Source organism: Lygodium microphyllum, chromosome 13 (assembly GCF_053477565.2).
Source record: "Lygodium microphyllum isolate KBCC chromosome 13, Lygodium_microphyllum_v1.1.10, whole genome shotgun sequence".
Lineage (NCBI taxonomy): Eukaryota > Viridiplantae > Streptophyta > Polypodiopsida > Schizaeales > Lygodiaceae > Lygodium > Lygodium microphyllum.
Genome location: NC_141147.1, coordinates 39,721,687 through 39,732,217, shown reverse-complemented (window position 1 = coordinate 39,732,217; position 10,531 = coordinate 39,721,687). Strand labels below are relative to the sequence as shown.

Below are 10,531 nucleotides of genomic sequence, written 5' to 3'. Positions count from 1 at the left end.
ACATCCATTAGGTAGAGAACTCTCCTTTGATTATATTTTCTTCAAAGCAAGGTGTATTGCCAAGATAAAGACACAATCTGTTCTCTTTATGATTGCTCATATTCTCACATTTGTATAGGAATAGGAGGCCATGATAGCTTGAAAGGATTGAACCTTTGCTCTCCATTTGAGATGGCTTAGGTAATCAAAAACACACATGGCTAGTTTACAAACCACCATTGTATATGAATAGGAGGTCATGTGATTAGAGAGTGATTGAGCTATTGGTTTTCCCTTGCAAAGGCATAGCTACTCAAAAAAGACACATGGGCCTACAATTCGGGAAGAGCAACCGCTTGTTGAGATAGTTGCTAAACTACAAATAGGAGTAGAGCAAAGTATGCATGGAATACATCTAATCTTTAGTTTGCTTGCATGGGTTGTTAGAGCTTATTAACATACTTACTTATAGAGCATACATGGAAGCATAAAGTTATCATATTTAGCTGCATTGTCAATGTGTGCTTCTTTAATCAATAAAAAGTCATAGGAATAGCTTCTCAATGTGGATTGAACCTTGCTCATCCTCTTAAGCATTGTGCACAAGTTCATCCACAAGTAGGAAGCCACATAGAATTACCAAATCGCATGCTTCCATTAGCTCACCTTCAACTTGGGAAGTAAAAAACACCATGAATGTGTGCTTTTGAGTGCTTTGATGTTAATGGCATCAACTATGATACGCTTAATCATAATTATCATTTGAGCATCACCTTTGGTGATTTTACTATCAACATGGGTGATTTTGATTTTGCATCGACATACTCTTGGGATGAGTGGTGCCTCCCTTCGCCCACTATAGCCATGTTTGACTTGGCTCTAAGAAGTCATATAAGTTGGTTGGCCTATAACACGTTAAGGAGGTCTTGTAACTTGATGCCTTTGCACTCATTTTGTTCTTTCCCTTGGGGGAAACTCAAAATACTCATCAAGAGTATTAACAACATTTGTGTTCGCATTAAAAGAAGTTAAAGTTAGCGCCTCCAAAAGAATATCCTTAAGACTCGGTTACACCTTTGTGGAGGGCCGAGGTCCGAGGCCCAAGCTGGCGGCATTATGTTGGGGCAATTTTTAAGTGGTGTCAAAAAAGGAAGGGGCAGTCATGATATGGGCCATGTGAAAGGGCCCTAAGGCTCCGCCTGCCAAAAAGAAAGAGAGCCTTTTTGCTCCCTCCGCCTGGCTACTGTATGCATTTAATCTCTCTCTCTCTCTCTCTCTCTCTCTCTCTCTCTCAGTGCAAAGGATTGTAATTTGGATTGTTCCTTTTTCTCTTCAATCTGCACATTTCCTTCTGCCCTCGCGAGTCGCGAACTCTCTCTATCTCTCCCCCGTCGCACGCGTTTGTCTGAAAATTGCTCCAACTCTGATTTAAGCTCTTGCTTGTTGACGACAGGCCATGATCTCGCTGTTGCACACTGTCGCAATAGTGTGTGCTTGCAAATGCTCATAATTTCTCATGATTTTCACAGGCAAGAGCAAGAACATTACGCGCAGCATCAGCACTACTGCACATAAGCAAGAGATCCTGGCAGGGCGGATGATGACATCCGACATAACTTAAGCTCCCTAGCTCATTTGTACAGCTCAAGCAACAGGGATTAAGTGGCGGCCCCTAAACTCTAGCTCATCTTCTTGATGCAAGTGAACAGATATATGGTGGCGTATTAGAAGGGACAATATCGAGAACGTACTAGAAACCTCTAGGTAGAGGGAAGTGAGCTGAGTAGAACTGTAGGGAAGTGAGCTGAGTAGAACTGTAGGGAGTGAGCTCAGAGAGAGAGACAGTGAGAGAGGTCTTAATTGCAATAGTAGCTTAATTTGGGAAGATGATAAAGATCAGCGACCTGTACAATGTCCTGAGTGCGGTGGTGCCACTATACGTGGCGATGATCTTGGCTTACAGCTCGGTGCGATGGTGGAAGATATTCACGCCGGACCAATGCTCGGGGATCAACAGGTTCGTGGCCCTGTTTGCGGTGCCGCTACTGAGCTTCCACTACATCTCCAGCAACAACCCCTTCGACATGAACTTCCGGTTCCTCGGGGCAGACTCCCTGTGCAAGCTGATGGTGCTGGGGGTGCTAGTACTGTGGGTGAGGTTCGGTCGGAGCGGCAGCCTGGACTGGATGATAACCCTATTCTCACTGGCGACGCTGCCGAATACGCTAGTGATGGGCATACCCCTGCTGAAGGCCATGTATGGCGACTTCTCGGGAGACCTCATGGTGCAGATTGTGGTCTTCCAATGCATCATCTGGTATACCCTGCTGCTCTTCTTATTCGAGTATCGCGGGGCGCGCAACCTCATTGCCGAGGCCTTCCCAGACACCGCCCCCTCCATCGTGTCGTTCCGCGTCGAGTCCGACGTCGTCTCCCTCGACGGACGGCAGGCCCTCCAGACGCAGGCCGAGGTCCGCGGCGACGGCAAGATCCACGTCACGCTGCGCAAGTCCACGTCGTCCGTCACGCAGGCCGGGCTGCTGACGTCGGCGCCGTCCTCCAAGGCCCTAACGCCGCGGCCGTCAAACATGACGGGGGCGGAGATCTACTCCCTTCCGTCGTCGCGCAACCCCACCCCGCGCGGCTCCAGCTTCAACCACTCCGACTTCTACTCCATGCTGGCTGGCGGCGGGGCCCGCCCTGGTGTTCCTATTGGTGGGGCCTACCTGAGCCCACGCCACTCCGGCTTCGCCCCCTCGGATGCCGCCTACTTCGCCGCCCCCCGCGCCTCCAACTTCGACGACGACTGCAACTCCCCTCGCTTCCCTCCTCCAGGTGTCTCTCTCTCTCTCTCTCTCTCTCTCTCTCTCAATAGAGGTTACAAATTCCCACCATAGTTCCCACATTGTGAGTTATCATAAAATCATGAGCTTGTGCAAAAGCGGTTCTCACAAATTCCCACCACAGTTCCCACATTATGAGTTATCATAAAATCATGAGCTTTTGCAAGGGAGGGGCTCGGTACCCAAGGCTGGCAGCCCCTATCCCTAGTCACACCTCCTTAGGTCTGGGGTGCCTCCCAAGAAGAAGCTGATGGTATTGAACACTATAGAGAAAAACATAGAAAAAGAGTGAAGCCACATGGAAAAAATGTCAAAACCTTCTTTTGTCTCTATTCAAGTACACACACACACACACACACACACAAGAAGTTGAATAGCAAGCTCCCCATAGAGTTACCACATTCCTTCACGCAAGGGGAGCTCCCACATACTTAGCCTCCTCTAATGGGATACAAGAATTGCAAACCTCTTGTGATGGGAGACAAGGATCACAATCACAAGATGCTTTTGGTCAATTTTTTTAATCCACACAATGTTTTCCCTCTTATGCACAATGGGATTGCCCCATACTACTTCCTAAAAGAGCTACCACATTCCTACTACCACATACCTAGCCTCTTCTAATGGGAGATGGGAATCACAACCACAATATTCATTTGATCTACAAGGAATGCCACATTTTCCCACTTACACACAAGGGGAGTGCCCCATACCTAGTCTCTTGGAATGGTAAATAAGGATTAGAAACAAAGGTGAACTTCCCATCTCATCCCTCTAAAAGAGCATGAGCTAGCTTTGTCTTGCATACCCTATACTTAGTCTCTCCAAACATGATATAATGCATATGATAGAATGGAAGGCAAGAGATCGCATACTAGAGGACACGGCTACATGAATGTCCTTTGTAGATTGTGAAAACTTCATGAGGGCAAAGTGCCAGATAAAGCTTACAAAGGTGCACCAAAGATTGCTTGTAGGAGCTTGGCTCACCCTCTCTGAATAGTCTTGTGCCATTCCTCTTTGTACATTGTAAAATAGTTTATCAATTTCTTGAGTAACTTGTAAACTATAGATACCTTGAATGAAGGGCCAATTTTTTGTAACACTATACTCTATGGGATATAGTCACTAGGGACAAGGTTCACAATTATTTGTAACATTATACTCCATGGGATAGAGTCACTACGGACAAGGTTCACAAGCATGTGGCATCTAGAACCTCTATTCAAGCCTTGATCTAACAACCACATACATGTCTTAGATCACAAGCATGAGGCACATTGAAATCCAACTCCTTGTTGCAATAAGCAAGATATGGGAAAATTCCCTTGATACAACAATGTAGGTGGGAAGTGATTCCACTACAATATATTGGAATGTTAACCCACTACCTATATATTAGAAATAGCATACCACTTTCCACAATTGAAGATGATTGACTCAACCTTCACCTACAAAATCTATCATAGCTAAAATGTTAAGTTTTCACACATCCATGAAGCATTGTTGTAAGAAACATTATTACTTTTATTTATCTAGCTTAGAATTTTCTTTGAATAGGTAATTCAAGCATAGCTTACAAAAGCCAAAACTCCACTTTTAATATTTAATTTTTACCAAAAAAGAGAGGAACTAATGCCTAAATATTTGACATCTACAATTATAAGCAGAAGGGTATTTAAAAGTATCAATAAATGCTTACATTATTGTGAGAATAAACTAATAATCCCTTCTATTTCCTCATTGATTGAAAACTTCATTTGACCTGAAAACTACCATAATAATTCTACAAACTTTAAGGTGGATGATTTTGGTGGTTATTACACACCAATTTTTATGCAAATAATATAAAGGGTCCACAACCCCATCAATTTTTTCTGAAAGAAATGCACCATCCTCTTAATTTTTTGTTTAACATTTTATACATAAGATTCACCAAGAGATTATTTTATTTTCTAATGATTCACATTTTCATATATGAATTTAGAGCATGTCAACTTATTAGTTATTTCATATAGAATGTGTTTTGTGGGCATTGTTTCTAGGTCTTTACCCACACTCAACTACTACAACATATGTTTATGCGGCAGCTCGTAGCCATGAGCGACCACTATATGACAACACTCACCATACTAATATTCCTAGCAAATTGTCAATATCATCATCAGCAACACCATCAACTACAATAACAGGGGATTCACATGCATTGACCACTCAAATGGCTCCTGGATACATGGGTGGTCCACACTTTGGACTTTGTGGGGCACCAATGTCTCCTAAGACAACAACCACTATGGGGAAATTTGTGCCTTCTAAGGGGGTGGAGCCAAAAAAGGAAGATGGGAAAGAGCTACATATGTTTGTTTGGAGTTCTAGTGCATCACCAGTGTCAGGAGAGGGTAGTCTACATTTTTTTGGGCAAGGGAAACAAGAGTTTCCACCCATAGATGGCACTTGTCTACCTGAACAACATTCAAAAGAAGTGCGCATGCTTGTTTTGCCAACAAATGAAAATGTAATGACGACAGGTAAGAACTTCCCCTCTTTTTTTTTTTTTTGCATGTCCATAAAAGTTCTTAAGATATGAAGAAGATTGCTCTTTGTTGTGCTTGTGGGGATATTGATATTCAATGCTTCAAATCATCTTCTTTATTGCAAATTGTTCTAATAGTAGAAGGTTTACCTCTTACATTTACATAGATATTTCGTGAGTATAAATTGATTGTCACAAGCATATACTTTTTAGCATAATTGTACCCTCTTTCCTTCTTCATAGAATGACTTTGGATTATTATACTTCTATTATTCTAGTGCAACAAGAAATACTTGCCCAATGTCTAAGCAATAATTTTCCTACATGTCTTGCAGAGCCTAGGGAGCATTATGATGAATTTGTCCGAGAAGATTTTAGTTTTGGTAATAGAGCCTTATCCCACTACGAGGGCTCTCTCTCACAAGACATCCATGGGCCCAACTTGTCCAAGTTTGGATCTAATTCTACCAATGATCTAACTACCAAGCTACATCGTCATGGAAAGCCAATTGCAATGCCTCCTACCACTGTAATGACCAAGTTGATCCTTGTCATGGTTTGGAGAAAGCTTATTAGGAACCCAAACACATACTCTAGCCTTTTGGGAGTCATTTGGTCTTTAATCTCAGCAAGGTATGCCATAACCTTTATCCAATATGTTGGGCTTACTATATGCATGGAGAGGTTGGTAACTATTCAAATGCCTTTGCAATTCTTGTTGATATGTAGATGGGGTATTGTCATGCCAGTTATCATGAGCAAATCAATATCAATCCTTTCAGATGCAGGGCTAGGCATGGCAATGTTCAGCTTGGGTAGGTTAAGCTATATTGTTCAATAAATTTTCAATTGGAGCCATGATGTTTTGCAAATAGTATCTAACAAGTGGTCCTTGTCATTATAGGTCTATTCATGGCTCTCCAACCAAAAATTATAGCTTGTGGAAATTCTGTAGCTATTTTTGGAATGGTTGTTCGATTTCTTACTGGTCCAGCAGTGATGGCTGCTGCCTCAATAGCTATTGGGATAAGGGGTACATTACTACATGTAGCCATCGTACAGGTAGACATGAGATCCAACATATAACTTTGAATTAAGATAAAAGTATATTTTGGTGTGCTACAATGACACCTTTCACAAAACAATTCACTAATGCAGGCAGCACTACCCCAAGGGATAGTCCCTTTTGTCTTTGCTAAGGAGTACAATGTACATCCCGACATTCTCAGTACTGGGTAAATGTTTTATTTTTTTCTTAAGCATATTTGTGAACTTTGTAGTGAGAAATTTATACTAATCTCATGTTACTCTAAATTTGCAGGGTCATTTTTGGCATGCTTATAGCCCTTCCTATTACAATATTCTACTATTTTCTTTTGGGCTTATAAAAACCCCTTTGAGACTTGCAAATCAACCAAACAATCGTTATTAGGTAATCTTTATGGACACAACCTAGATTGTCACTTTGTGCAATTTGCTAAGGCTTTCCATTTGGAGCTTTCTATGAATTGGTTTTTTAGGAAAGTAAAGGAAATTCTCTCACTCATATTTGTAATTAAACATTGGCCTAGTGATTCTCATTCTTTTCACATGAAATGAAACTTTCTCATCTATAACTCTCAAGCTACCAAAAATGGCTCACATTCTTGTATAGTGAATTGGGCAAGTGATTTCTTAGCCCTATTTTTAGGTTTTGGGAACTTCACATCCTACAATGACAAAGTTTGCTCCATTGAATTATGTCTATCAAATCCTAAGCTCAAAAGAGGCTAAAATGGGTTTACAAAAAAATGAAAGCAAAAAGGTATGCATATATTTTGTAACTTTAATAAACAATAAACAATGGTGCCATATATATATATATATATATATATATATATATATATATATATATATATATATATGTATGTATGTATGTATGTATGTATGTATGTATGTATGTATGTATGTATGTATGTATGTATGTATGTATGTATGTATGTATGTAGAAGATCATAGAAAAAAAGTAAGTATACTATTGGGAGTTCAATAGGAGGGGCTTATTAAATCAAGTTGAGAAAAAACTACAAAAATATATATAAGGGGATTTTTAAAGGGAATTAAAAAAGCACACAAATTTGTAAGTAAAAATGGGTAATTTAATTAAACTCAAATTCATTGAATAGGGTATCTTTTACAATCTTTTGAATGCACATACTATGTAGGTTCTCTCTCTCTCTCTCTCTCTCTCTCTCTCTCTCTCTCTCTCTCTCTCTCTCTCTCTCTCTCTCTCTCTCTCTCTCTCTCTCTCTCTCTCTCTCTCCAAGCAACATGCGTGTTTCATATAGCCTACTTAGGCAATACCATATGATGTGATGAGCATGTAACCAAGCCTAACATTGGAACAAATACTCACAAAAATAGCTAATAATGCAACCATTATGTGTATGTGCACAATACCCACTTAAGAATAAAAAACAAGATTAATCAACATTGCTCTTGAGTAAATATTGTAGGAAACATTCACAACACAAAAGGTTGATGGGGAATTTGTGATGCCTTCTTACTAGCTTATATTACTTGAGAATGCCAATGCTCATTTAAAACATGGTGAACTATTCATTCAACTCAATGCTTTTACATATGTAAAAACCTTGAGGCACTTCAATATCTAATGCTCTATATGAAGTAGAAAATATGAGAGAGCAACAAAGCTTGTGACTTTGATTCATCTTCTTGAAGAGTTGGAGGTGACCTTCGGAGCTTGTGACTTGAATTTGTCTTCTAGAAGAGCTCGAGGTGACACTCCCTTTTTGTCAAAAATATGAATCTTAGCTCCTTCTTCCATTTAGGCGTTCCCCTTATGGTTTTATGTAGGCTACCAAATTGAAAATGTAGACATTCTTCCTTGAGCTTGGTCAACCTAGGGGGATCTCTATTACCTACTTTTTCCTTCTCATTTTTTGAATTTTTGGTCTATATTCATCTTATAGATGATTATTAATGAACCCACCTTGATAGGCTTTTTATTCTTTAGAGATGATTTGAAAGGAATCGTGTTGAAAAGAAATCTATTAGCCAAAATAGAAAGTTCATTCACCTATAGTTTGCCACTCACCGCCCCCTCTCTCCCCCCCCAAAAAAGTAGAAACATTTTGTGTGTGTGTGTGTGTGTGTGAAAGAGAGAGAGAGAATACATGTTTTTTGAAAATTTTCCATACACAAACATAATGGTTGCCTTCTAATAGTATTGTCTACATGTTAGTGACAGCCACTACGATTTATCTCAAGAGCATAAAAAGTTTAGTTATCTCTTGCCAATGTTTCCTTAAGTACATACATAAGCACACACACCAACATTTTTTGGGCATAGTAATTGTGTTATCTTTCAAGGACATTTTATGTCAACAAGGGCTTGCATCACCCACCTTGCTCTAGGTTGAATGTTTTGATTTCTTAGAAATTCCTTGATTACATGTAATATTGCAAGCCTATTCATAAAGGTATTCGCTTGAATTTTCATTGGCTCTAAAAATTTCACTTAAAAAATGTCAAGGCTTTATCCATTACCACTACATACTTATATGTTAACATGCTCTAACAAAAGCGCATTTTAGTTTTCCAATATATTTAGATTTTTGGTAGCCCCCACCTGGAACCTTATTCAAATAATTTCCAAACTCGATAACTAAATTTCATGAGCTTATATGTACAAAGGTATGCAGTGACAATTGCTATAATACTTGTTTGGTATTAAGGAAGTGAACTTGGTAAGTGGAATTGATCCAAATACTACAAGAAGAAAGCACATTTTATGTAATGTTGAAGTTTAACTAATTAATGGAGAGAATATTTCTCTTTACTTTTGAGAGATCCCTCAAATAATTGCTATGCATAAAAAGCATCAAAATTTTTAAAAACACCAATTGTGGGGTGTACTAATTTCAATATTATCTAGGGATAAAAGTTGGAATATCACTTGTTGAACCAAAGGTATCATTTATACTTTGTGTGTAGAACTAGGTAAACTATATCTTTACATGTTAACAAAGTTTGAGCACCATTTCATTATATACACAAGATTCCCTTCTACAATCGTAAATTTAAAATTGCTAAGAGTACTATATTGACACTTATTTTAGAAAAAATTTCACTTATGTTAGGATTCCCACTTTATTCAATAGTGAATAAAGATTTGATTCCACTAACAAGTCCTAGCTTGTGAAAAGTTGCTCAATTTAAAAGAAAGTCACTAGCTTCTAACAAGTAACCTAGTTTAGAAACCCACTTCATCATGTGATGAAGATGTTGTAATCAAATTTTTAATGAACTAATTTTGCACAAGTTCTTCATAAAAGAGAATATTGATAAACTTTGTAGGCAGATTCATAATGAGCATGATATTTCTTTACAAGAACTATGTATATATTTGAGATCTTTTGTGAAGTTAGTAGATATAAGAAAATTAGTAACACTAGAAAGATTTGATGGCTTAGTTTTGAGTTCATATTACCATGCACAAAGAAGAAAAACATGTATTAGCCAATGTTGTAATGATCCATGAGTCTATTTATTGTTTGAGAGGACATGACAGTTACTCAAAACATCTTTAAAGCGGGTTTGATGGCATCCCAACTATAGTTTATATGGATCTACTGATGAAAGGTTTTGGTTCTATATATTCTTAAGTGAGACTCATCCATATTTTGGAATCTTATGTGCTTAAATGAAAAGAAAGCACTAAGGTTGATAACTTATTGCTTGATGTAAACAATTCATGCACCTTCTTTTTCTAAATGCAAATTCAATAAGATTATATTAATAAAGTACGACATCAAAGGTAGATGAATAAGCAAGGCTCAAGACCCTTCCTAACACTTAGATAAGTGTTTGAAGGCTAATTTGAAAACTCATTCTTTTTTCTAAGAGCTTGGAAGCTAGCGAGAACTTCACATCTATAATTTTTAAGGCTTGTGTGTAAGGCTCTTTACTCTCTTTCTTAATATTAGACTAATGGCATTGCAAGATAATTGCTTTGGTTACCTTGCACTATCCTAATCTAAATCATCATTTCCCCCGAAAAGTGCAATCCTCATTTTGACTGAAGAGTTGAGACCAACTTGTTGAAACCATTTAGTCACCCTACTTTAGGCCTCTAGCCTCCTTAAAGCAGTACTAGTTGCTTGAATGGTTACTG

General features: G+C 38.8%; 1 protein-coding gene across 3 annotated transcripts; it reads left to right on the top strand.

Annotated features, from left to right (window-relative positions):
* Positions 1-1,256: 1,256 nt before the first annotated feature.
* LOC148026538 (putative auxin efflux carrier component 1d) lies at positions 1,257-7,105 on the top strand. Of its 3 annotated transcripts, none has more exons than XM_087690981.1 (7): positions 1,257-2,814; positions 4,868-5,350; positions 5,691-5,988; positions 6,105-6,170; positions 6,260-6,417; positions 6,514-6,590; positions 6,677-7,105. In XM_087690981.1, exons 1-6 carry the CDS (start codon positions 1,866-1,868, stop codon positions 6,552-6,554), a joined length of 1,995 nt encoding a protein of 664 aa, XP_087547107.1. In that variant the 5' UTR covers positions 1,257-1,865; the 3' UTR covers positions 6,555-6,590; positions 6,677-7,105. The 3 variants fall into 3 exon arrangements, with proteins under 3 accessions (XP_087547107.1, XP_087547108.1, XP_087547106.1); XM_087690980.1 differs by having other exon boundaries at positions 1,258-2,814; positions 6,085-6,170; positions 6,677-7,103; XM_087690982.1 differs by lacking the exon at positions 4,868-5,350 and having other exon boundaries at positions 6,085-6,170.
* Positions 7,106-10,531: the final 3,426 nt, after the last annotated feature.